The following is a 27,785-nucleotide window of genomic DNA, read 5'->3' as shown; positions in this document are numbered from 1 at the left end:
GTAGTTTGCTATAATCGTTTGAAACACTTACCAATCAAGAAGCTTTGAAGATTCTTGAACCCTTTCCTAAATGTGTTGGTTTTTAATCCAATCGTTTCATTAAACGATCACCGTTAACCAAACCCTGTTGTAGTAAGCACTTACAAACGTTTTAAAACTGTTTAGAAACACAATGGTTGTCCGTGAAAGTACCTAGTTAGAAGAAAAGCAAGAGCCCGTCATGCTGTAGAGTAGGTAAAGATCAAGTGATATGGCAGGGATATTTTTGGTGGTGGGGGATTAATTCAGAGTTCATTCAGAAATTGAGGTGAAATGGTGACATCACACGTGCTCGGTTCTGTATTAACTTTCTCAGGTGCATGTTTTATGACGATAGTGTGTATGAGATAGTGGAAACAGGGAAATGAATAGAGCGAGTACGGGCAGTTGGTTTTCAACAACTTTGACACGTTGCCTGAAAATAAAATAATGCAATACGGTTACACTTTTCAAGGCCTTTTAAGTATTTCTGACATTAGGCTCCCACCACTATAATAAAAGTGGCATCCGCATTCCTATTTTAAGATTGGTTTGTGCTTCTTGGGCTTTGTAACTTGCAAAATTACTCCATATCGCCGTTGATGCATGATATTCAAGTCTTGGTGTGATGGTCTATTTTTCTTCTTCTTCTTCTTTTCTTTTCTTAAGGCTGTTCTAGTATTAGGAAAAATAAAAGTTCACTCGCTGAAGAGAGCTTTTGGTATTCATAACTAAAATATACTGGAATTTAAAAAGCAACCTCACAGTTAGTGAGCAAGCAGGTCATAACAGAATGCGTATAGTTTTTGGCAATCTGGAAAAAAAAAGTGAATTTCCCCCATATTATAGAATTAGTTTCCATTAAGATTCTTATCGCACATCTAGACGTGTAATCCCACGATTCATGTCTCGTACAAACAATACACATTTCAAAAAACAGGCTAAGGACAGGTAGATGTCACAATCTACTGAGTACATAATTTTCATTGTTTAAAAAGCCTAAATACTTATGTGCACATTATTGCTGCAGCTCGTGCACTTGTATGAAAGACGATCTTTTTAAAAAACAGAAAACCCACAAAAGAAATAGAAGACCAAAGCCAAGGCAACCTCCTTAACCAGAACCAAAAAGGAAATTCGGAGTTCAAGCTAAAACTCTATCTATAATCCCTGTGGTGGCCAGGTACTACAACATGTATGCGGCCTGATATATATATATATATAATATATATCTGCATATCCTATAAAATTAGATACTGCGCAAGCGCAACAGCTAATTTTACACCGTACCTGGTGACAGGGGCAGAGTATCAAAGATCAAACTTGGATGTGTGGCTTGCAGTCAGTCACCTGTTGTTCACAGACCGCTGCAATACCTAGACACAACAGGGTGGGAGTAAGCACTCCGTTTCAGCTCTCTAATATCTTGGCTATTGTATTTCAAGTTACTTCAGCCTTACTAGAACAATTGTTACAACTACTTATTTTCACGCATTTTAGTTGACTATCAAAAACACAATCAGTCAAACGTGAGTCGGTTAATACATACTATGAAACACAACCATCAATGCCTTTCTTGTGGAAAAGCTTTAGTCTGGTGATCAAAAAGTTCATGGGAGCCTATAGATGAACATAGGCACTTTTTCATTTCTTTTAAAACTGCTCGGGTAATTCTTTAGCACAACAGATGTTATTTGTAAATTGTAGGAAAAGTAAGTGGCCGGTGTTCTTTGATCCATAAAAGTCTAATTTTCTGGAAATACTGTTGCGTTTGCTTTTCTTTCTTCGGTTGTGTTGCACGCACCATACCATTGCCAGTCCTTCAGCCCTAGTGATCACTATTATGCTCTTTTGGGAATCGTATTAACTTCCACCCCTGTCATTTGACTTGTTTGTTCTCTTGAGAAAAACAATCCGGGGCTGAGTGTTTGTTTTCAGATGCATGTGCTACTCATAAAGTAAATAGCCCCTCATAAGGTGTGGGGCCGAGTGAAGTCCCCGCCCCTCTCCCCCACACCCCGTTTCTGGGCGGTGAGAAAGAGGCAGCCGAATGCCCGTCCGGAAAACTTGGGTCTCTGTCCAGTGTGGGGACAAGCGGTCGCGGGGAAGTGTTTGGAAAATTACATCTCGTCTCTGTTGAGATGAAACCTGAACCCTATCATCTAACGGTTCCTGGAGGAGAGGACAGGAGGAGGAAGGGGGATCTCGCTCGCTCTCTGTTTCTTTGCTCCGGGTTCCTGGTTGGATAATTTGGGTTAATGGTAGTGAGTGAGGCTTTTGCTGCTTCAAAGGGTATTTCAAGTTGCCGGAGCTCCTCCCCTCTGCACCGTGTGACAACAACAACTCGCCCGGAGAGCTAGAGAGCGAGCGAGCAGCGAGCAGCAGCAGCCAGCACTTTCCAGCTCATTTTCTCTCTGTCATTCCCCTCTCAATCTTTGCTCCATGTACTTGCCAGAGAGAACCGAAGTCCTTCAAACCTCCCCCTTTTCACCTTCGTCTTTAACTTGGTGCTAGAGCAAGGACCACAAAACAAACAACCCTCCCCCCCCCCGTCCCCTCAACCCCAACCCTGCCGCCCGCAGCGGGCTTCTCCTCAGTCCCCACTTGCGGGACACTTTGTGCGTCTCTCTCTCTCTCACGCTTCCCCCCTTCTCGGCGGCAGCCGGTTTGGGGTCCCCCCCCATTGTGCCCCCTCCCCTCTTTTTTGTCCGTGCGGCAACTTTTTCTCCTCTCCCCCCCCCTCCTTCGTATATGTGACCATGGCCGCACCGGCTGCTTTGATCCCTCCGACCCAGCTGGTCCCCCCTCCACCTCCGATCTCAACTTCTGCCGCCTGCACCACCACCACCACCACCACCACCTCGTCGGCCACCTCGTCTCCGTCTCCTTCCATCGCTCCCCCGCCAGCCTCTTCGGGGACGAACCTGTTCCGGCCGGAGCCCATCGCCGCCGCGGCGGCGGCCACCGTCACCTCCACCACCACCAGCAGCGGCGGCGGCGGCGGCGGCACCGGCAACACTTGCAGCCCCAGCCTGGGCACCAGCACCAGCGCAGGCGGCGGCACCTCCACCCCCAGCGCCAGCACCGCCAGCAGCAGCAGCCTGCCGGGCAAGCCGGTGTACTCGACCCCGTCCCCGGTGGAGAACACCCCCCAGAATAATGAGTGCAAGATGGTGGATCTGAGGGGGGCCAAGGTGGCCTCTTTCACCGTGGAGGGCTGCGAGCTCATCTGCCTGCCCCAGGCTTTCGACCTCTTCCTGAAGCACTTGGTCGGGGGCTTGCACACCGTCTACACCAAGCTGAAGCGGCTGGAGATCACGCCCGTGGTGTGCAACGTGGAGCAGGTCCGGATCCTGAGGGGGCTGGGGGCTATCCAGCCCGGCGTGAACCGCTGCAAACTCATCTCCAGGAAGGATTTCGAGACCCTCTACAACGACTGCACCAACGCAAGGTAAAGATCACCCCCCCCCGCACACACACACAAACGGACTCTAACCCCCCCCCCGACCCACCCTCACACCAGGCAGCCCTGACACCCCGCCCGGGCAATCACTGCGCTTCTGCCTGGTGGTGCCGCGGAGCCAGCCCCGAAGCAACCTGTCCTCTTCCCTGCCCCGGCCGCCCCGACTGACCCCCGCACGGGGCTGGGGAAGGTGGGCCAGGGAGGAGCTGGGGCGCGGCGGGGACGGGGGGGGGGAGCTGTTCTTTCCTCAGCCCCTTTAAAGTGTCAGCCTGCCCCCGCTTCCCCCCCCCCCCCCAGGCTGACGGGGGAGGGGGGGGGATGAGCAAGGCGCTGGCTGGGGAGGGGGCGCAAGGGGGCCGCTGATGTTAAACCCGGGGCTCAGAGGGCTTGCTCTGCCCCCCCCGCCCCGGGGCGCCAGAGACGGGGCTGCAAAGGCTGGGGGGAGGGGGGGGGACGTGAGAGGGCCGGGGAGCCGGCGCACAGCCGCGCAGGGCTTTCTCCCCGGGCCGGCCACGGCGGGCACCGCTCCAAAAGGGGCGACTCGGGGGCGACAGCCCGCGGCAGGTGGCACTGGGGGGGGACGGGACGGGACGTGGCGTCGCTGGAGGGGGAGAGCTGTAAAGCGCCGGGCCCGTCCTGCTCTCTCGGGCGGCTCAGTCTCTGGGAAGCAGGGCGTGTGAGCGGGGCGAGGGGCCGGAGTAGGTGACGCGGGAAGCCGAAGCGCGGAGGGGATTTGGCGGGGCTGAATCCCGTTGCGGCGCCTCGTCTCAACAGCAGCGCGTGGTTCCCCCACGGGAAGGGAGGGCCGCCTCGCGGCTCGGGACAGATCGCAGGGCACCCCCCCCCCGCGTCAAGACACCCCAACAAAGGCAGCCAGCGATGATCTAACGTTGGCGCAACTGGGGGAGGGCGCTGACCAAAGAGGACATTCCTTTTGAAATAACAGCTTGCTTAAACCCGGCGGGTGAAAGAATGGGGCTGTGGCTGCTAACTCCGCCTGCTTAGGAAAGGGAGGCACCGGCAACTGAACCACTGCTGTGTGCTAAAGAGCAGAGTGTTTGGAAGCGTCTTCACTTCACCAACGCCCCCGTTGGTTTTGGGGGGGGGGGGGGGTGTCTGCTGGTTTGAAACGGCTCCGGAGCTTGGTGGGAAACTTGATAGGGTAGCTCAGATTTGCCATTAAAGAGTCTGAGAGGAAAGCTCAGTGGTTTGAGCATGAGCTTGCTAAACCCAGGGTTGCGAGTTCAATCCCTGAGGGGGCCATTTGGGGCAAAAATTGGGGATTGGTCCTGCTTTGAGCAGGGGGTTGGACTAGATGATCTCCGGAGGTCCCTTCCCAACCCTGATATTCTATGATTCTATGAAGCAGAGTCTCTCTCTTGTCAGCTGTTATTTTCATTAAAGGCAAACAGGCTCTTCCAACTCATAATTTGGGCTTTCTTACTGAGCTGTAGCTCACGAAAGCTTCTGCTCTAATAAATTTGTTAGTCTCTAAGGTGCCACACGTCCTCCTTTTTTTTTTTCCATGTGAGATCTTACGATACAGCAGCAGCAGCACGTGGGGAATTAACCCCCGATGAGACTTTGCTCATTCCATTTGTAAGGACTGGGTGTGACATCTTTTCTCTCTCTCTCCTTGAATTAGTTGGGGGTAGTAGTTGGACTCATTATCTTAGGGCAAGGCAAAGGAAAGCACTTATTCGTGCCTTTATTTCTAGCTTGATTATTGACGTTTTTGAATATTCAGGGGAGCAGGACAAACATAACCTGGAATAACCTTAGAGCATTAATGTACCTGTGTAACTACTATGGTCATGTGTGGTACTAGACATTGTTTGTGATGGAATCACATGAGTTTGTAAATGAAGAATAATAAAAGGTAGTGGCAGGATGCCTGTCGTGTATATATGTATTGAAAAAGACTGATATAAACATTATATGAACTTTATTTTTGTGACTAAATCCTTCCACTTTTCCAAGGTGTAACACGATTTGTGAATATGTTTAAACCATAGGCTGGTCATGTCAACACTGCAAAATTAACTGTGTTTCAACAGCGTCAGGGGACTGCTGTGTTGTAATCAAACATGGTAGGAATTACAGTATGGACAGGAATGAGCAGACCTGGCCCTTAAAGAACAGTATTGTAGTAGACTTATTTATATATCCATTAACTAAATAAATTAATTGAAAGGACTTACAGTTTGTATGCAAGTTCCAGTATGCACAAGTGAAGCATGGTGTTTCAGTGAGTTTTGATCAAGCTAAATTTCATCTTCAGTACACACAACTGTATTTACTTCACAGTTTCTTTCCTTGGACATGTTTTAATATGATTTTTCTTTCATTTCAAATGGTTTATTTTTAATTAAGTTGTATCTTTACAGAATATATTGATATTAGAATAGTTTGATCTCATTGAAATAAATTGGCCTTTTCAGGCTAGCAGTTGCAGTACACTTTATCTGAATGGTGTTTCATATTTCAAGAGAGAAAATTTACTTTTGAGATTAAAAATATAAGTGTAAATCTTACAGACAGATTGTTATGCTCCCAACATCCGAAATATTTTATCCGTATATTTGTATCATAGTCAGTTGACGCACTGGAGTAAAATTCATTCTTTTTTTTAGACAATGCTAACAGCTTAGTCAAGGGTAATCCATTATTTAATCAAATGTGCATTTCAACACAGCTATTAATTTATTGTGAAAAAATATCACATTTGGTTTATCTACATATTTTGATTCATTAGTTATCAATTGCTGTGAAAAACTTTATAATTTATCTAAAATGAAGCTTACTCTTTATAGATTGTAACCATTTGGTTGAAAAGATATTCAATGATATTTATTACTTCTTACCCTAAGTAAACTAAACTCTTAAGATCTGAAAAGTTTTTGTGAGCGTTAGTCCAAAATGTACTCTTTTAACTGCAGTGGCAACTATATTTAAAAATCAATAAAGCATCAGGGAATTTTCTTTTGAATACTTAGAAGTCAGTTAGCAAAATGAATTGGTTCCTGTGTCTGTCTGATTCTAATAATTAAAACACCTTTTTACTAAATTAGTTCTCTGTATCAGTGAAAAATAAGTCTTCTAATGTGGGGACTGAGTCTTCTTTCCTATTCACACTGATCTTTGCTTCTGTCTTTTCCATATAAAGCTCTGGTCACCAGACAGAAATTTCAGGAAGTAGCAATCAAGGCATCTATGCAACACTATGAGGAAGTAGGGTTGGCATGGATCGGAGACTCTCAGGGGATGATAGATAGCCAGATGCCAAACTAAAAGGCAAAAATGTAAAAAAGATTGTAAGTTGTTAGATACCATTTTTTTTCAGTTATATATGAAACAAGCCCTAGTACATTATTCATCAGATGCTATCTATGTAGGATTCATGGGTTGGTATCCACAGATCCTTGGCTGCTTCCGGTCTCTTGTGTCCCAGAGCACTTGTGGAATTTTGCCGCACTGGTCCCCTCCACGGAGGCTTGCATTGACTTTAACGGGCTTTGGATCAGGCCCCATTTGAGTAGAGAGGAAAGGCATGCCTTCTTCTTTCCCTCATCCTGTGGCCAGTATATGATAATCTTTTCTGGTACTTGGAGATGCTATTGACTGAGTTAATTGACATTCATACCGAAAATGGAGAATTATTATTGATTGATAGTAATTTCTTAAAATATGACAAATGACAAATGACAAATAATTGCTTTTGAATACAGAATATCACTAGGATAGAGGATTAAAGAATTTTTGTCTAACACTTGTCTTCCATTGCAATTATTCGAGTCTACATTTGCTAGCTTTTGTTCCTTTCACATCACATGGAACTAGCATGTACTTGTTTACAGAATTTTGCACTAATGCAGGATTTTCCTATTTGTCTTTATTAAAATACGTAGTCAAATATGGTTACCATAGCTCACATGTATTTCATATGAGCCAGTCAACAAGTCAAAGCATAGCACTCCACAAGTAATATCTAATGAATAAAATCCATGTTTAGAAGTTTACTCATGTTGTGATATATTTCCAAGATATTATGCAGAAGTTGAATATTTATAGGTTATGTAAACAAATAAGATTTATAGAAGGCCAGAAGATAAGTTATATTAACTGCATATTCAAGGGGAGACTAAAAGGTTGGGAGATATCATCTCAAAACTTTGAAAAAAATATTTTTTATCTAGTTCAGTCTTTATCAGTTGGTAAAAATTATAACTTGAAAGTGAGTTTTGTGAAATATAATAATAATCGTCATATCAGATCAGACCCTTCATACCTTTAATCTGGTACTCAGTCTCTGATACTAGCCTATTCTTCCCCACCAATGTACCTAGCCAGTTGTGCATGGTGGGTGTGTTTGGTGAATGGTGATCCTGGGGGAAATTCCTTCCTGATCTCTTCAGGTGATTAGCTTATGTCCTGAAGCATGCAGTTTGATTAACCCCATCTTTATGTTAGCTGAAAGAGCTAGAAATGTTGTTAGTGATCATAGAATTAGACAGGTTTTTTTTTACAAATCTTTTACAGACAGAGTTACATATACTTTGGCTGTTCATTAGTTATTTAGTAATCATTATTAAGAGAACTAAACAGGAATAATGAACATATGGAAGCACACTGAGATACACTTGCGTGTTTACCAGTAAGTGATTTTAGTCCTTGCTTTTACAAACTATTGTCTTTCTACTTGTCTTCTGTAAAATTCCCAGGGTTTAAATCCTGTGGGACTGATTCTAATCTTACTCAGTTTTGTTATAGGTAAGAAATGGTTATAGCTAAATTACAAAATATTAATCTGCAAACTTTCTTAAACAATTTAGTTAAAACAGAAATATTCTTGTTATGGTAAATGAAAAGTTTAAGTAAAGATTTAACATTTACTAGTTAAATATTAATGCATAATGCCCCCTCTATTAGTTAAAATCTCATTTTCAGTCTGCCCGTGGATGTTACTTTGAGTAAAGTATAGTAAAACAGACCTTACTGACCTTATTTGACCTTATTTAATACTTGTGTGTGTAACTAGCTTTTGTAAATTAGCCTAGTATATATTCGGAATTGTTGTTAGAAAAAAGTTATTGTCTGAATGCCATTTAATATTTCTCCTGTCTTTCTGGGTTTTGTTACTAAGTCATTCCAAAAAGTTGTTTTTGTCTATCAGTGTGACATCATCTGAAGTACACTCTATATGAAACATGGAATTTAGGAATGCATGTCTTGCAACATGCAATAAAAATGAAAAATGAATATTTTTATATACTACATTGCAGTTTCATATTTTTATCTTTTATTTCTGGAACTATATTATTGATATTTTAAATTATTATAGAGATCTGGTACAGGTAAGTGTCCATCAGCCTTTCCAGTATAACCTCTTCATGTAAGAGTTTTATAACTTAGCTGCTAAGATCTACTACAGGCTGAAGTTTGGCATTCACAGTCTCAGACTGAAAATGTCCTGTTTTATAAAAATTACCAGAACCAATCCACAAAAAGCCCCAAACATACAGTGTGTCTGCCTATTTTAATCCATATAACTGGTTTTATTGGTTTTAGATTTGTTTTGTTCTTTTACAACTTAAATGTGGATTGTTTTAAAAATAACATTTTGGGCATCTGGTTTATATTCTGAGATAATTCCATTCATTGTTTTAAAATAGTTAAGTTATTAACCTTTTGCAAATTATGTACTGCACATGAGCAGTAATTTTTTCAATAATCTTTAAATGTGAATAGTGTAACAGCACCATAATGTGGACTGACATAATATGAATTGACAGCAAATTTCTAGTTGCCTAAATATGTATTTAAATGATAGAGCAGAAGAATCATCTGCAAAAGTGATTATGAGCCAGAGAGTTAATTCATATATAGATAATTTCTACAATGTGCTTTATGGAGGAATGTTTCTTTTTTCATCGTCATTTTAATTTGTTTTAAAAAAACCTCACTGCAATTCACAACAAAATCTCTATACATAAAATGAAGGCAAGTGTATGATTTCAAATGGTAAAAGCCAGAAGATTGACTCCAATGAGTAACTTCATCCTTAATTCCCCTTGCTCTGCTTATTTATCTAATATGGTTCTTTACCAGGGCCATCTTATAACAATTTCTGATATTTTGTTTCATAAGCAGTACAATGTATTGGAAAAGAAGTGTGGTCTCTTAAATATGGAATTTCATCATTAATTGAATTTCTCTACTTAGTCATTTTAAGCCACACAATGATTTTTTATTTTTGATGGATGAAAAAGAAAAGTGTACTCCTCTTCCTCCTGAACATAGTGTGAATTTTCTTACCGTCTTTGGTCAGAGAAGGATCAGGTTTTGTTTGTACAGTTGGGGCCCAATCCTTCAGCTTTTATTCACATGAACAGGCCTACTGAAGCCAATAAAACTGCTTGCATGAGTGAGGTCTGCAGAACAGGGCCCATAATGTTTATTTTTTACTTTTAAATATGTTTCTGAGGTTTAAAAATGTAGAATCGACATCCCTACTTTAATATGGCAAGTATCTGACACTGCAAATTAGTGTAGATTTTTTTTAAGTTTATATAAGTGGATTGTTAATTAAAAGTTTATGATAATAATTGTTTTGATTTAGTAAATATTTTACAGTTTTGAGCATGCAGTTGCTACTATCTTGCACCCATGAAAAGAAACCTACGTACTCTTTTTATGATTAGCAGTATCTAGTTAATATGCAGTTGTGTTCCCATTCAAGCAATGAGAACTAATCAACTATTGTAAATATATTTGTTGTATCTGATGTATAATTTTTAATTGTCTGAGAAGATGAAACTTTTCAATCAGAGAGAAAAAGAGTTATATTTTTTGTTTAAAAATATCAAACATTGCAATGTTATGTATATCACAAGATTGAAATCATTTGTCTATCCAAAATCCAGAAACAGTAGAGCAGGTGCAATTATTATTTCCTGGTGTACCTCACCACAGTAATTGGGAGTTCTCTTCCATTAAGATGAGAAGGTGTTTCAGTCACAAAATTTTATTCATCCTTAGGCCTCTTTAAATTAGTCAAATTGCTAAATTCTGCCAATATGCATGGCAGTTTTTCCTTCTGATCCAAGTCAAGCTTGGATCTGAGCTAGGCTTTCAGGCTAGTTTTGCTTTGCCCATTAAATGTATGTGACTGGAATAAAAGATGCTAAATCCAGCAGGTAACTAAAAAGAGCCATCAAGCACCTCCTATTTTAATTACTTCTTTTGTTCTTTAGGATGTATGACTAAAGAAAGGTCATAGCGCAGGTATGTATACTGCACCTTGTTGCCAACTGAGAATAATAGACATCTGAATAGAAATGGGATGAGGTTGGTGGGGAAGAAAAAAGGAATTGTTAACTCTGACTGCTACAAACATTTTCATGCCATTGACAGCCACGTTTGTTATATCATGGTGTCATGATTGAAATGCATAACTCTGAATAGAATGAATCTCATGAGTTAGTGCCCTTGTAAAAATTGTGTAATGGTAAAGTACTGGGAGAAAATAAACATGAATTTTACACATTTGAACAACAAGCTTGTTGTTTAAAAAGCATATCTCAGAATATGCTTGATATTTATGTATTGTGGCGTGATGTTTCTTACTGGATAGTAATTTGAATAGCTTACTTTTGGGAAATATTTTTCTACATTTTCCTGTGTAAAGAACACTTTGCAATCACAAAATCTTGTTGCGCAAACTAGAAACCGGGAAGGGATCATATAAAATGATTAATATTTAATTACATATCTTTTAAGCTTGATTTCAGGGGGTGCCAGAAACTTTCTAGTGATTACACTCTTGTTTCTAATAAAAGTTGATTGGTGATTTTTCTTGAGGAAAATACCAATAACAAAATCACTGTATTTTTTATAAAAATGTATAAACATATATTACAATTCTTTTAATTTATAATAAGTCTAGGCATGTTTTTTAACAAATTAGTTTAAATGTTCTTTAAAATGCATCACAGAATAAGTCACTTTGAATTGCGGTCTTTCAAATTTAGATGAAATGTAAAATTAATAATTTTGTTTTTTTACTTAATACACTAATAACTGGAAATAGTACTTTGGAATTTCAAGTATTTAACTTGAATGAGTTGCATTGTTTGTGGTCTGATGCTATGAAAAGTGGTTTCTTTTGTTATAGAGGTTCATCTATAGAAAACATCTGTTTAAATGTAAAAAAAAACCCTCAAAAACCTGTGTCCCCAGTTCTGCACATTTACACTTAATTGACGTTCTTAACTTTGAGAATATGAGCTGTCTCATTACCTTCAACCATTCCACTCACATGCTTAAAGTTAAGCACTTACATAAAACTTTGTAGGATCAGGGTCTATACTAAGAAATCACCTGAAATATTGTATACAAACGTATCAGAGTATATTGTTTTTGCATTTGTGGTGGCAATTACAAAATATTTTGCATTATTTAGTGTCTTGTTAACGAGCAACTGAATGTCATTGTACAAGTTAGTCCTGATAAATTCTTTTAGACCTAAAGTGGAATAGAACTCAAGTAGCCAATGATAAAAGAAGAAAAAATAACTTTGTACAGTTACTAAGATGATGAGCACACTATCAGCACTTACATAGGTAGAAAAGTCATAATATGAGCTATGCCTTTTATGTATTATATATTCCCTCCTCCCCTACCCTGTGTCATAAGAATGGCTGTCAGAGTTCTGAGGATTCTTCTGATTTTCTGTGTTTTAACCCTTCATCTTCAAGGCCCTATACAACAGCCACAGTTCTTCCAGTTAAGATGCTGCTTTTTGGAGTCCTTCATTTCTCTGGGGATTGCTTTTGAAGAACATGAGGCTCTGCTTAGCCCTAAGCACTACTGTCACAATTCTGTTCTAATTCAAGTCAGTGAGAGTTTTACTATTGATTTCAACAGGAAAAAGCTTTGGTCTTAAGCTAATATTCATAACTTTTACCAGGTCTGGTAAAGATGAATATTTCTAAAACTTAAAATGTGAGTATTTCATAGTGATTTAACATTATCTTACGTATATCACATGGATGACATGCAGTTCCATTGATTCCAATGAAAACTAACCTGCTAGGATTTATTTTAATGTGGCCTACAAAATATTATGTCAAAACCACACATACAGTAGTGCCATCTTTGGAAAAAATGATTTTTCTCTCTTTTTATGCCATTGTTTTGGTTATGATGGGGCCAGGAGTAGAAACACAAAGAAAATTAGATTTAAATAAAAGCTAAAATAATGCCAGAGTTCTGATATTTAAACTGTTGTTAGAACATTCCCTGTTAAATCTACCACATGGGACTAGTGATCTCAGTCACACCAGTGTCAGTCTGGAGTGACTCCACTGTAGATAATAAAGTTACTCCAGAGTTATACTAGCTGGTCTAATTGGAATCAGATTTTTGGCCTATAATTAATAGTTTTGTACTTTGGTTTACAGAAAATATGATGATAATGCATCACAGAATAAGTCACTAAGGTCATTTAAGAGATAGCCTTAACTTGGAATTGCTTTAATTTTGTTTTATTATAAGCTTAATTGTACAGGTCACAATACTTAAAATATAGCTAAGTGCAAGTAGAAGATCCACTTTTTAGAAGTAATAATGCAAATATGTTAACATAGTAATTTTGGAGCATGTAGCTGTGCATATGAAAATACCTGTGTGAATTGTAAGAAAAACAAACAAACTAATACATTTCATAACATTGTTTGCTATGGTAGGTCATCAGTGAAATATTTAGATGGTTAGATTAAAAATCTTAGGTCATAGCTACACGTAAATTGGTTTGACTCCACCTCATGGCACAACCCCTGGGAGGGGTAAAGGCCAAGAAAATTTCAAAAGGATTCCTTTGCAGAGTTTCTTCACATTATTCCATTGGAGTGGAGGAGGGGGTGGAATTTGTCATTCCATGGGATGAGCTTTAGGGCCAGCCCCCAAACTGAGTGGATGCATGGTTTACAAAGGACACCAGGGCCATTTTTTAGAGGTCTGGTATCTTAGCTCTGGCTCTGTAGCCTAGTATTTTTCCCTGTACCCCAGTCTCCGAGTCTGCTACCAGGAACTGCCCACTGAACTCTCTCTTGAAGAGAGATTTCCATCACAGAGAAGTTCCATAGGCAATATGGTATAGCTTGTATTACATTTCACAGGTAGGGTGGGCTGGTGTGGGATGAAGTGCAGTTCACTTTCTGGCATCCTGTACAACTCTGCAGAGTGCCTCCATCTGTTGTGCAGTAGAGGATGACTGCAAAGAGGTGGCTCACACCCCCTTTTGCCTTGGTTCAGGAGATCCTCATGCAGTTTTAGAGGATGTAATCTGGGCCAGGATAATTCGAATTACTAATTTATACAGTAGTTTGTAACTCTCTTTTAAAACACCTGATAGTGGTTGAGTTGAATTGAAATCAGGTACTTTCACAACAGCATTTTGGCAAATCCTGAAATTTTGGGTGGTGAAGGAAAACATGGCTTCTGTGAAACCACTTTGTTTTTCCTGAAAGTGTAGGTATGCATAAATCACAGACACAGTGGAAGGAACCATTGTGTGGTTATTAGATCATGGGACTGGCATTAAGGAAACTTGGGATCAAGGCCGGTTCAACTAAATCTTGGCTTCCTGGTGAAGACATTCTAAATGGCTCTTCCTTCCCTTACTGCAGGGCACAAGATTTAAATGTAGATTTCTTCTTTTGTGCCAAGCTATGGAAATTGTGAGGATTCAGTCTTAAGCGAGGGAAGGATAAGGGATGTCCAGAACTGGTTGGTGGTTCTTGAAAGGATCAGGAGAATAGTGGTTAGATATTTTTCTTGCTAAACAGGTGGAGCTACCATACAAAGTGAGAGAGCCTCCAAAGGGCTCAAGTTATCATTCCAGAGCTCTCAGCATGAAGCATTTCATACTCTGCACCACATGGCACTGGAACATAAGAATAAACATTGTACTACTGTGATGGGTTTTTCCCGGGGGCAACCTGGACCCTCTGTTCCACCAACCTGGGATCCCTCTCACACTATGATACTGTTAGAAAACTACAAACCTCTGGCAGCTACTGTACTTACACAGACATCCACAGGCAGGGACATACCCAATTGCATCATATGAATGCTTCTCCCAGACACTCATGAACCAACAATCGAAAGGCTCCAGCGAATTCCCCCAGTCCTGCTGCCTTGAACCCCAGAACTATATCATCTTGCCCTGGTCAGAAGCATGACCAGTGAACTTCATTACCCAGTCCACCCCTCCCTTGATATGGAGAGGACACACACTAGCCTTTGTAAACTGAGCTGAGATTTCCCAAGCACTTCAACCAAAATGCAGTGTTTTAGGTAAAATATAAAACAGGTTTATTAAGTACAGAAAGATAGATATTAAGTGATTCTATGTAGTAAGGATAGAGATCAAAGTTGGTTACCTAAAAAATAAAATAAATTTGCAGTCTAAGTTCTATAAACTAAATAGGATTTGAATCAAGCAGTGTCTCATCCTGATAGATGGTACAAACAGGTCACACTTTAATACATACACAGTACAACTCTCCTCCAGCCCAAGACCCCCTCCCCAGTTCAGAGTCTTTGTCTTCCAGATGTGTTTCCAAGTGTTTAGTTGTGGGGGGAGTGAGACCAATTGATGATGTCACTTCCCCTCTTTTATAGTTCTAGATCTTTGCTTGTGACATGGGGGTGTTCCCAACCTCACATAGTAACACACACATAGAAAAACTTCATAACTTCACTTACAATGATAGCACATACAATTCAAAAGGATATTAATGTTCAACAGAGCAAGACTTTTAAAATGATACCTCACAAGGCATACTTTGTACAAAACATATAATTATATGACAGTGGTGAATATGAGAGTTCCTACATGCTGCTTGGAAGCACAGACTGCCACAACTACACGTTCAGCGTATCCCTGAAGGAATACGGCCTTTGTGGCATTGGGCCCTCTGCAGCTGCAGGTTTGCTAGCACTGTCTATACTTGCCCTGCTGAGTTCTCTCCTCAGTTCTGCCACTGACTCCATATGTGACTTAAAGCTTGTTCCTTTAACTCAATGTATCTCATTTTATCTACCCATAAAATTAGGATAATACTTACAATGATATGGTGAAGGATAATAAAATAATTTTTGTAAAATTCTTTATGAAGGATGCTTCACATGTGCTAAATGTACTATAGTGATTACGTATGTAAAACACTTTGGCATCTAAACTTAGTTTATAAAAGAACACCATCAGCTAAAGCCATTGGCATTGTTGGGTGATAAGTTCTGTTCTTTGGTTTATTATGCTATTTTTGAAAGAAGAATATAGATAATTTATTTATAGAACTAGAAAATGCATTCTCATTGGCAATGGTAGGTTATAGCTAACTATTAATTTGCTAATTTTAGATATTATTTTGTGAATTCTTGTCTTTCTTTCTGGAAACTGTATTGTGATCTGTCTTCTGCTAAGCAAATTGTTTCCTTTCACAATCCAAGATGTATGCAGATTTGAACTTGTAGCCAAGAACAGTGCTGCTGTGCTTCAAAAGACCCCAAGGGACGGAAACTTAACCTGCTTTTATGAAACCATAGAATTACATTTATACAGGTTATCCCATGGGAAAGAAATGAACTGATCTCAATTCATTCCTAAATATTGGAGCTTTATGGGTCAAATCTGACTCCCTGCCCCACTGCCCAACACCTGGTTGTCTACTAAATGTAGTCAGTGGATATTTTTAGAAACTTGCTTTACATTAGGCATGTATAATGTTTCTAATGTTTAACAATTTAGTTTCCAGTATTCTCATACTTTACAGGTTCTAATGGTATCTTGATATAAATTGCAAAAAGTTTAAGACTACAGAATATATTCACTACATGCTTACAAAGCACATTTAAACCAAAATTGAAATCATCTTGAAACTGGATTTATTTAATGAAGTGCTCTGTTCAGCCCAAATTTGCCCCCATGACTATTATCCCACAAAGGCTCTGCAAACCTTCCAGAGTCTACAACTGTGGAAACTATTTCCTATTCCAAGGCAATCTTTCCCACTTGGAAGAAGTTGTTCAATGTGAAATTGGCCTAAAATGGTTGAACAAGTCTAGCTATTTTTAGGGATAGTCACAGATTTGGGCCCCATTCATCTAGGAGACTTCCTCTTGTCATGCTCTGTCCCAACAATTGAGATCAGCTGAAACACCTGAGCTGATGTTCCCTATCTTTCTATGTCCTTGAACCGGGAACAGAGCATGGTCTGTGGAGCTATCAGCATTCACCTGCAAGCTATCCTAGGTTTGTTCTAACTGCTATGGTTTCAGCAAGAATTGTTACATGCTAAGAAATGGAAGTTGTAATATATAGGAATTGCTCTTCCTGACCAGCTCTGCCACTCCCAAATATGGAGATGGGACTTGGTTGCTTTGCACACTAGTTAACTTTTTTCTGTAATCAATATTAATTAGTCCGTAGATTTTCCAGTCTGGTTCTGATGGTATAGCATATCTCTAAGACTATTTTTCAGGGCCACTTTTTCATTTGACTAGGATAGTGAGGGGCAGGGAAGTCACATGATCTCTCAGTTTCATTCTGCGTCTTTGATGTGAACTAGAAAAGGCCAATTAGTTGGTCATTTTATAGTAGACCCGTAAAAGTGATCATAATGATATACTAACCTTCTTTTTCTCAATATTTCTCTTTCTCAGAAGTCAGTCTTCTCACCTTTACCCTAATATTTTAAGTTTTTACTGATGCCATCATCTGCTTTGGCTACTATTAAGATATTCTGTGTGATTACAGGTAGCCAGAGATTTTTCAAAGATACAAAGGACAGTTAAGCCCCATCTTCTCATTGAAAGCCTGCTCTACCTGCCCTTTGTACTTAGAAATCTCCCTCAGTGGTTGGTTTTGTTTGTTTGTTTGTTTGTTTTTGTCATTTGACAAGTTGGTTGGAGGAGGCAGGATTTGGATCCAGATCAGGTTTAAATTAGAGTTTAGAATAGGGCTAGGCCTCATGGCTGGATTTGACTGAAGTGGGACCTGGTAAATTGTTCAAGATTTCAACCCTAAAGGACAGAAATTTTATGAGATCAGCTGTTGATGCAATATTGTTGCCCTGGGGCTGAAATGTGATTTTTTTTCCTGAGATTTTAGCAGTGTCCAAACTACAACCAGGAAATAAGCCCTTTCCCATTTGGGTCAGCAAGAAACCAGAAGAAGTGGTTAATTCAGATCCAGGGATTCTTAAACCCAGTTGCTTTTCTCCTCTTTCTGAAGTCCGACCTATTATTATTTGTCTTTATAATAATGTCTAGAGGCCCCATTTAGGATTAGAGAGTCCCTGTGCTGGGTGCTGTACAAATATATATTATATGACAGCCCTGTCTCAAAGAGTTTACAGTAGAAATAAGGACAGGTTGTGCTGAGGAGTGATATAGAACACTTAACAGAGGGTGAGGAGATAGGGTAACAGTAACAGGTTATCTGAGTTTATTGTTATGGGAGGTGGTGCTGTTTTCAAAGTTCTTTTTCTTAGTGTTTGAGCAAATGCTCAGTCTTGGGAACACACTGTGGTTTTTGTTTGTTTCTTTACTTTTTGCTGTGCAAGGTTCTGTGTAGAGGCACTGCTCCTTGGAAAGAAAGCTGTGTGACCTGCAAAAGAGTTTTCTCTTTGCTGTGGTTTCTGATTTGGAGTCAATTCCTGAGGCAGAGTTGCTCACTGGGAACATGGTATTGGAGTTGGCTGGAGATTCCTGAAAGAAGGAATTGCCTGCATGCCCTTTGACCACCTTTGTTCCAGGATTGGTGTATATGTGTAAATAAAACAAGTTACATTTAGTGACACTCTGTGTCATGTCTTCCACTAGGAAGCCGACCTCTAAGACCCCAGACATCTGTTACTGTTTGGCAAAGGGGTGATACTGATCTCAGAATGGAATACTGGTGTCAAAAGAATGGGCAATTGTGTAATAGAGCATAATGAAATCCCACTTTGCAAATCTGGAAAAGAAAATAAATAATCCTGAGTGAAAGTGAATTTCTATTTAATCTTTCTATGTGTTTTTCTTCTTTGTGCAGATTAAGATATACAAGTTTCCTTTCGGGATTTATTGAAACTAGGAGGAATTTACTGTGTCCAAAAGTAGGAACTCCTCAGGCACATAACTGCTATTACCAGTCTTCTGCAAACTCTTCCTTGTATCATATGTAGCAATGCATTTTTACATTTTACATTTAAAAGTCCTGATCCTGCAAACACTTAAGATCCTGTGTCATTTTACTTACATGAAAGTCCTGTTGACTTTAGAGACCTTCAGTTGGACTGTTGTTGGGAATATAACTGTGCACATGCTTAAATGTCTGCAGGATTGGGGCCTAAATGGCAGAAGATTAAGCAGAATTTTAATTTGTGAGTGTCACACATGTCAGCAGTCAAAGCATATCAGTAATCAAGGAGCATATTGGTGAACAAAATATGAGCTCTCGATTTATAAAATTGGGCCCTGAAGCTGCAGATGTTTAGAGTATGTCTACACTATAACTGAGAGTGAGCTCCCAGCCCAGGTGATTGATGCTAGCGCGGCTTGAGCTAGGCATGAAAAATAGGAGTGGATGTGTAGCTTAGCCCGGAGCTCAGGCTCTTAAGCCTAAGGGGCTGGGTTTGAGAGCCCGAGTTTTGGCCCAAGCTGCAATGTCCATATTGCTATTTTTAGCCTAATAACTTGAGTCCCGCTACCCCAAATCTGTCTGCCAGGGCTGGAAGGCTCAGTCCTAGCCGCAGTATAGGTATAAACCCACACACATACGTACTTTTACTTACATGAATAGTCCCATTGACTTGAATGGGATTGCTTATGTGGCTAAAGTAACATAAATGTGGAAGTGTTTGGAATAATTGGATTCCAAAGTATCAAAAGGGTAGTTATTAAAACTCAAAACCATGAGTTTGTCTTAAACTGGGGACAATCAGAAATACACTAGGGCAACTGCAAAATAACAATACATATTTAACTAACTGACTCTGAATAATTCTCCACTAACTTTCTGGTGCTCTTTTTCTGTGTGTGGAGGGTGGGGGTGGGAAGGGGAGTTAAGAGAGGGACCATGACAGTGAGGCTGTTTGTTTTTCACGAAAGTTGTTTGTGATTTCAGGTACTCATGGGAAATCTCTTGATCAGATTCACATCTGTTCCTGTCAAAGTGGGTGCTAAGATACCGGTCACCCAGCAACCATGTCCAAGAGGGAATTGGGCCGATAATAACTTCAAAAAGGAATGACAGATGCTAGATTAGGATGAAAGACAAAACGCACGAAAAATGAGCTTGTTAAAATAAAAAAATTGTTCAAGCACCTTCATGCAAATTAAATGAATATTGAAAATTTGCATGCAGTAATTTCTACTTTTTCTGTTGATTGAGAAGAAATAAAGATAGTACATATAAAACCATAAATGCATTTTTTTCACTAATTACATACCAAGCTGTAGCTTTCTTCTAAAAATGAGATTAGCCACCTGGGTGCTTGGCTGTATACCACATATGTCATCATTTTTGTATTGAGTATGGTTCTTTTGAAGGCATACCTTATCTAATTTGTTATAGCAAAAACATACAAGGAAGCAGCCCTATATTAATTAAAAAATGTTTTAGGTTAGTATATTTCTGTTTTTCAGCTAATGATTTTCAGGATAGATTTGTTTCCTGCTGTTCTTGAATTCAATTGGTGTAGTGTGCATAATAAAAGATCACATAAGATGAGTTCAGACCAAATGCTAAGGTTTCCTAGTAACTGGTCACAATGTTCTTTAAAACAAAATATGTATCAGAGTAACATGAAAAACTAGTTACTCTTTCTTACCTATACATTCAGATAATTTAAAATAATCTAACAATTTTATTATTGAAATGTTCACATAACAGTCAGAATTTGGGGGGCTGATAAAATGCTCTGATTGAAAGAGGTTTCTGTGTCTTGGTTTAGCAATGTTAATGTGGTCACGTAGAACTGATTTTCTTAGAAATTAATTAATTTTTCATATCGCCCTAAGCTGCAGTTAAAAAGAGTGCATACTTGTCTGTTTTTTCCAGAAATATTGCCTAATCATATTAATACCATTGCCCCAAGGATGAAAAGATAATTGTACAAATGCATTTGGAAATATGTATCACTGAGTATTTATGATTAAATTATGCAAATGACCCAGCTCTCATCCTTTCCAGACCCAGATTGTCTAATTAGGATTGATATGCTGAATAGATGTTCCAGAATTTGAATACAAGCATGTCCAAAGAGCAGAAAATTAGAAATGACAAGGCTGAAATGCTAAGAAAAGTGTCTTTCCCTTTTATACTTTACTAATGTGGTGTTAGCAGTTGCAGTGTTTCCTTTGGCTATATTGTGTGACTCATGTGTCCTACAAGAAACAAGTCAGGAAAGAAAATTCAACTTTCACAAATAGCACTACTTTGCTCTGGTGTTAATTTTTCTTCAAATTCATTTGGGCGTTCCTCTGTCATCTAAAGCTTTCTATTCCTGAAGATGAAATAATAACCTATTCCACAAAAATTAGGCCTTAATTTATACATTTTGCCATTTCCTCATGTACTGGTGATAGATTTCTAGCTTGTAATCATCTCAGGTGTTTGGATGATGCATACACTTCTGACATTTTTCAGGTGATTTTCTTGAAAAAATCTTGTATTTATTTCTATTCAACAGTATTTAATGTAATAATTTTTTAAAAAAGAATTCATGACTCATTAAGCTCATTTATGGACATTTATGGGTTAGAATAATTACCACTAGAAAATCGCCAGTGTTTAAATCCTAGTTCTTCAGCAGTTGTTCCTCATCTATAGCTCTTACGTAACTCAGAGGAAAGCCTAGTGAGTAGCAAAGAGGAGCACTGAACTGTCAGTACTTCAGCCTTTGTTAGCACTGGGAGTCACTCCATCTGAACTCTGCTGGCTCCTGCTTCCCATCTGCAGGATGATGGATTGCTATGTTTAATACATTTCAGCTTTTGTCTGTCATAGTGTGGATAGACAACACTATCAATGATTTCAACAGTGATTAGAGGACTGGTTCTACTCATTCCTATTGGCCAGACATATCAGAGGAATGTTTGATGTAATAACTCATTGGCACTCTTGTCATGCAAATGTGTAGTAAAGCTAAGCATAGACTGGTTTCAGAGTAGCAGCCGTGTTAGTCTGTATTCACAAAAAGAAAAGGAGTACTTGTGGCACCTTAGTGACTAACAAATTTATTTGAGCATAAGCTTTCATGAGCTACATCTCACTTCATTGGTTGCTCAAATAAATTTGTTAGTCTCTAAGGTGCCACAAGTATTACTTTTCTTTTTGCAGAGACTGTTCACCCACTGTTTTAAACCAATAGAGAAGTCCATTGAGAGTCACTAAAACCACATAGCCACTTTAGAACAAAATTATACAAGACACCATTAAGAATGTTTTAGTTCTTAGTCTAAATATTCATCCCAAGTGATCCAAAGTTTAAAGATAAATGTGTTTGCTTTTTATAGAATCAGCATGTGGCCTGTAGCAGTAATACATTCCACAAAGTGTGATGTCATCAGTGCTGTGACCATCTGTGATGAAGTTTAGCTACTGGTGATATGATAGGAGAGCAAGGGTTGTATTAAAGCAATAAGATATGACATGACATGTGTCATGCTAGGATTTGCAAGCCGTGGGTGCATTGTGATTCACAAGTCCAAGGGCTGAATGATTTCAACCACCAGAGAAGTTGCTATGTACCAGCACAACACATGCCCTGGAGTATTATAATTATAAAATGGTGCAATCGACATATAATTTGAAAAAAAAAGTTAAAGAATGAATATAATAGATATTATTTTATTAATACAGATAATGTGCTCTTATGCATATGTAGGCTTTACTGACAAGCTAAATGATTTAAAAAAAAAACTATAAAATTCAGTATTAAACTGAAAAATATAAATAATTACAATTACAGCCTATATTGTTGCTAGCTTTAAAGTTTTCATGCTTTGGATCATTGCCCCCATGACAGGCCAGGCTGAGGATAACTTTCACTTTATTTTGAACTGCAGGGGAAGGGAAGCTAAATCAGGAGATGTTAATAGCTCTCAATTTAGTTGTGTTAGTAGGAAATGGAATTTACAGGTTACAAGGACCAAGAATAAAGAACTAATAAAAGCCACAAATGGATGAATTGCTTATCTTAAAATGAAAGGTTCTCCTCCCCCAGTTAGTATTCATGTGGCTATAGCATTTTTGACTTTTTATAAATCTATTCATTTATGGTTATGCCAGCTTTTAACTTTCATGGCTCTGAATCTCTTCTAATCTGACATGGGAAAAATTCCGTCCTGACCCCAAATATGGCAATTAGTTAGACCTTGAGCATGTGGGTGAGACTCACCAGCCAGATCCCTGGGAAAGAATTCTTTGTAGTAACTCAGAACCCTCCCCCTCTACTTTCCTATCTCCAGCTGTTGGAGGTATTTATTAATAGCAGTCATGAATGGGCCATGTGCAACTGTAGGCAATCTCATCATACCTTCCTTCCCCTTCATAAATTTATCAAGCTCAGTCTTGAAGCAAGGTAGATTTTTTTCCCCATTACTCCCTTAAAAGGCTATTCCAGAACTCCTCCAATGGTTAGAAACCTTTGTCTAATTTGAAGCCTAAACTTATTGATGGCCAGTTTATATCTATTTATTTTGTGCCAACATTGCCCTTAACTTAAATAACGCCTCTCCTTCCCTCATGTTTATCCCTCTGATGTATTTATAGTGAGCCATCATATTTCCCCTCCACCTTTGTTTGTTAGGCTACAAGCCAAGCTCCTTAAGTCTCCCCTCATAAGGAAGGTTCTCCATTCTTCTGATCATTCTAGTAGCCCTTCTCTGCAGCTTTTCCAATTTGAATTAATCTTTCTTAAATGTGGGAAACCAGAATTACACACAGCATTTCAGATGAGGTCTCACCAGTACCTTGTAAAATGGTAATAACACTTCCTTATCTCTACTGGCAATACATTGCCTGATGCATCCTAGGATTGCATTAGCCTTTTTCACAGCTGCATCACTTGGGAAGCTCATAGTCATCCTGTGATTGACCAAATACAACGAGATCTTTCTTCTTCTTTATCATTTGAAACTGAAACATCTCCAGCTTATAATACAATTTTTTGTTATTTCCTAAGTGAATGACCTTTCTATTAAATTTCATCCCAGTTTTATTATTCCAGTTTTCAAAGTCAGCCATATCTTCTTTTATGATCCTCCTCCATACCAGCAATAGCTCCCAACTTTGTCTCATTTGCAAAAATTTTTAGCAGACTCCCACTTCTTGTGTCAAGGTCATTAATGAAAATGTTAAATAATATTGTTTCCAAGACTGATCCTTGAGGAACTCCATTAATAACTTCCCTGAAGCCTGACAGTTTCACATTTCCTTTTGATCTGATGTAGTCTCTCCTTTAACCAGTTCCTTACTCCCCTCTTTCTCACATTAATCCCCATTTCCAATTTAACTAAAATTTCCCATCTGGAACTGTATCAGATACTTTACGGAAATTAGATTAGTAGATTAGATCTACTGCATTTCATTTTTCTAGAAATTGGTTATCTTCTCAGTGAAAGAGACCAGATTGGTCTGGCATGATCCACCTTTTGTAAAACTATGTTGTATTTTATCCCAATTACCATTTACCTCTATGTCCTTAACTACTCTGACTTTCAAAATTTATTCTAAAACCTTGCATACAATTAGGTCACACCAATGGTCCGGTAGTTTCCTAGATAACTTTTTCCCCCTTTCTTAAATATGGGTATATATTTGCAATTCACTAGTCGTAGGGTATGATCCCAAAATTTATGGATTCATTAAAAATCCTTGCTATTTGTTTGCAATTTCACGTGGCAGTTTGCTTAATATTCTTGGATGTGGATTATCTGGGCTCCTTGATTTGGTTCCGTTAAATTGTTTGAGTTTGGTTTTCCCTTCAGATGTGATCATTTCTGTTTCCATATCCTCATTCCCATTAGCCACCCTGCCACTGTCCCCAAGCTCCTCATTGCCTCAGTTTTTAATAAGAGTAAACTATTCATTTAGTTATTGGGCCATCCCTAGATTATCCTTAATCTCTACCCATTCCCTCTTGTGATTGCGGAAAATCTCAGCTCCATGGCACACTTGTGGATTCCATATTTTTTTCCTTTTGAGAGGATGCAGGCAGTGGCAATCCTCTGAGGGAGGAGAGCTCATGCTAATTAAAAGCAGGAGTTTACCTTTCAAAAGGCAATATGCCTGGGAGAAATTTCTGTCTTTAGTCACCATTTTTAATCTACTCGGTTATTTGGAGCAATCTTCATTTTAAGAGTTGCCTGCTTTTAAAAAATTGACTACATGCTTAAGTCGTTGCTTAGGCATGATGTCAAAGTGCTCACTTGCCGTATATGATGATCAGAGAGGATCTAAGAGTTTGCAGAAAGGGGTCTCAGCAATAAGAAGGGTGTAATCTTTACATTTACAGCTGCCAGCTTTTCTCAATTTATGTCCTCTTATTTAGTAATAGCTGCACAGCACTGAAATAAGGAGACCTGCAGAGCTCATTATTAATTTAGAACCAATGGTGAAAAAAGAATCCTAAAATATTTAAAAAGAATATTTATTTAACTTGTTTTTTTTTTTAAATGTAATGGCTACTAGTTAAGAGCTACTGAAAGGTGCAGCTGGGCTGCTGATAGGGTTGGAGAGGTGGACTAAAAAAACAAAGGTGGAGAAGACATAAAATATAAAGTAAATGTAGATCATATGTGTGCATTCATGTACACAAAGGAAATTACACAGTAATTTTAAAGTAACATATTTTTATTAAGTTTAATTGCACTATGAAAGAACTCCATAAATATTATATTGATAGGTGTTATGTCAATAAAATATTCAGAGTTAATTTTAAATAAGATAGAATTAGGAAAATGTCAGTAGGATTTAGTTGTTAGATTTGGTATACAAAAGTAATTCTGACCTGTGGTGGTGGTGTGCCATGATAATGCCTTTGGCCCTGATGGCAGGATCGGTGTTCTGGTTATGAGCTGTTGGTTGCACATAGCAGAACCTTTAACACTGAAATTAAAAAAAAAATGCAGGATCTCTTAAAACAAGTATACTAACCACACAGATAGACAACAAAATGATCTGTCAAGTGTGCCTTTATTATTATTGTTTGTTTCTCTTGTAGAGAGAGAAACAAATATTGGGAAGAAAATACAAGTACAGTGGAATCTGAGTTCCCTACTTATGCAGAATTACCTCTGACTTCAGTGAGAGTTTGCCTGACAGATTAATGGGTTTATCTATATGTGAAAGTTAATCTGGAATAAGATAGGGTGTAGATTTAAAGTGGATTAACTATTCCTGATTAATTCCATGTGGGGACATTCTTAGTCCGAAATGGAGTTATTATAATCATGGAATCATTGAAATGTAGGCCTAAAGGGACCTCGGTAGATCATCTAGTTGAGTCCCCTGCACTGAGGCAGGATTTGGTATTCTAGACAATCCCTGGCAGGTGTTTGTCTAACCCAGGGGTGGGCAACCTGCGGCAGGAGCCAGTAGACGGAACCCAGAGCGGTGGTGGGCTGAGCGGTGGGTTCTGTCCGCCGGCCGCTTGCCAGCCAGGATCTCAGCCGCTGGCCCCACTCAGCCCACTGACTGCCTGATTGAAAGGAACCTCCAGCCGGCAGCAGGCTGAGCGGGTCTGGTAGCTGGACCCCGGCTGGCAGGAACCAGCTGAACCCCAGACTGGCAGCGGGTGAGCCGCTGCCGGTCTGGGGTTCTGTCTGCCACACAGCTCAGCCTGCTGACAGTCTGAGGTTCCTGCTGCTGACTCCTTGCCAGCTGGGGTCCCGGCCATCTGCCCTGCTCAGCCTGCTGCCGGCCTGGGATATCAGCCGCCAGCCCCGCTCACCTCGCTGCTGGTCTGGGGTTCCAGCCACCTGGCCCCCTGCCAGCTGGGGTCCGGGCCTCCGGCCCTGCTTAGCCTTCCTGCTGGCTTGGGGTATTGGCAGCCTGGGCCCAGCGATCTGGAGCCTTATCAAATATTACACTACGATTAGCTTAAAAACTAGAAAACTTAAAAACTTTGTATATTACAGTAATTGTTAAAAAATGTATACTGTTAATAAATACATAGGTTTGATGACACAAAGTAATTGTATTTATGTTCCTGTGCTTAATTCGTGTTTTCAGTGATTTACCTTCTAAAAAAATCTTGCATGTCTCGCACCCCCAGGGGGTGCATGAACCCCAGGTTAAGAACCACTGCACTAAACTGATAAGATCTGCATTTTAATTTAATTTTAAATGAAGCTTCTTAACATTTTAAAAACCTTGTTTACTTTACATACAACAATACTTTAGTTATATAATATAGACTTATAGAGAGAGACCTTCTAAAACATTTAAAATGTATTACCAGCACGCAAACCTTAAATTAGAATGAACAAATGAAGACTCAGCACACCACTTCTGAAAGGTTGCCGACCCCGTCTACAAGTCCTTTAAAAAACCTTCAATGATGGAGATTCCACAACCTCCCTAGGCAATTGTGTCAGTGCTTAACTACCCTTACTGTTACAAAGTTTTGCTAATGTCTAACCTAAATCTCCCTACAATTTAAGCCCATCACTTCTTGCCCTGTCCTCAGTGGCAAAGGGAACACCCTCCTCTTTCTAACAACCTTTCATGTACTTGAAGACTATTATGTCCCCTGTCAGTCTTCTCTTCTGCAGACCTAAACAGGCCCCATTTTTAAAAATGTTTCCTCTAACCTTAAGATCATTTTGTTGCTCACTTTTGACTTTCTCTAATTTGCCCACATCTTTCCCAAAGTGTGATGCCCACAACTGGACACAATATTCCAGTTGAAGACTAATCAGTGCTGAGTAGAGTGGAAGAATTATTTCACATCTTGCTTACAACACTCCTGCTAATAGGTACTGAATGTTTGCTTTTTTTGCAACAGTATTACATTTACAATATTCATATTTAATATGTGATCCACTATAACCCCCAATTCTTTTCTGTAGCACTCCTTTCTAGGTAATCATTTCCCACTTTGTATATGTGAAATAGATGGTTCCTTCCTAATTGTAGTACTTTGCATTTGTCCTTATTGAATTTCATCCCATTTATTTCAGACCATTTCTCCTGTTGTTAAGATCATTTTGAATTCTGTCCTTCAAAGTGCTTTACAACCCTTCTTAG

General features: G+C 39.4%; 1 protein-coding gene across 9 annotated transcripts in view; it reads left to right on the top strand.

Annotated features, from left to right (window-relative positions):
* The first annotated feature begins 2,101 nt into the window (after nt 1-2,101).
* DACH1 (dachshund family transcription factor 1) overlaps nt 2,102-27,785 on the top strand; it is a 455,347-nt gene continuing 429,663 nt past the window's right edge. For 2 of the 9 annotated variants that reach the window (XM_038387908.2, XM_038387907.2), the window contains exon 1: nt 2,123-3,469. In XM_038387908.2, coding sequence (XP_038243836.1) covers nt 2,778-3,469 — 692 coding nt within the window. In that variant the 5' untranslated portion in view covers nt 2,123-2,777. Of the gene's footprint in view, nt 3,470-27,785 lie in introns of all 9 variants that reach the window. The other 7 variants (XM_038387909.2, XM_038387910.2, XM_043504582.1 and 4 more) reach the window with 6 other exon arrangements.

The sequence above is a fragment of the Dermochelys coriacea genome, chromosome 1, assembly GCF_009764565.3.
Source record: "Dermochelys coriacea isolate rDerCor1 chromosome 1, rDerCor1.pri.v4, whole genome shotgun sequence".
In the NCBI taxonomy this organism is placed as follows: domain Eukaryota; kingdom Metazoa; phylum Chordata; order Testudines; family Dermochelyidae; genus Dermochelys; species Dermochelys coriacea.
Note: the sequence above shows the minus strand (reverse complement) of the source record. Positions and strands in the feature narration are given on the sequence as shown.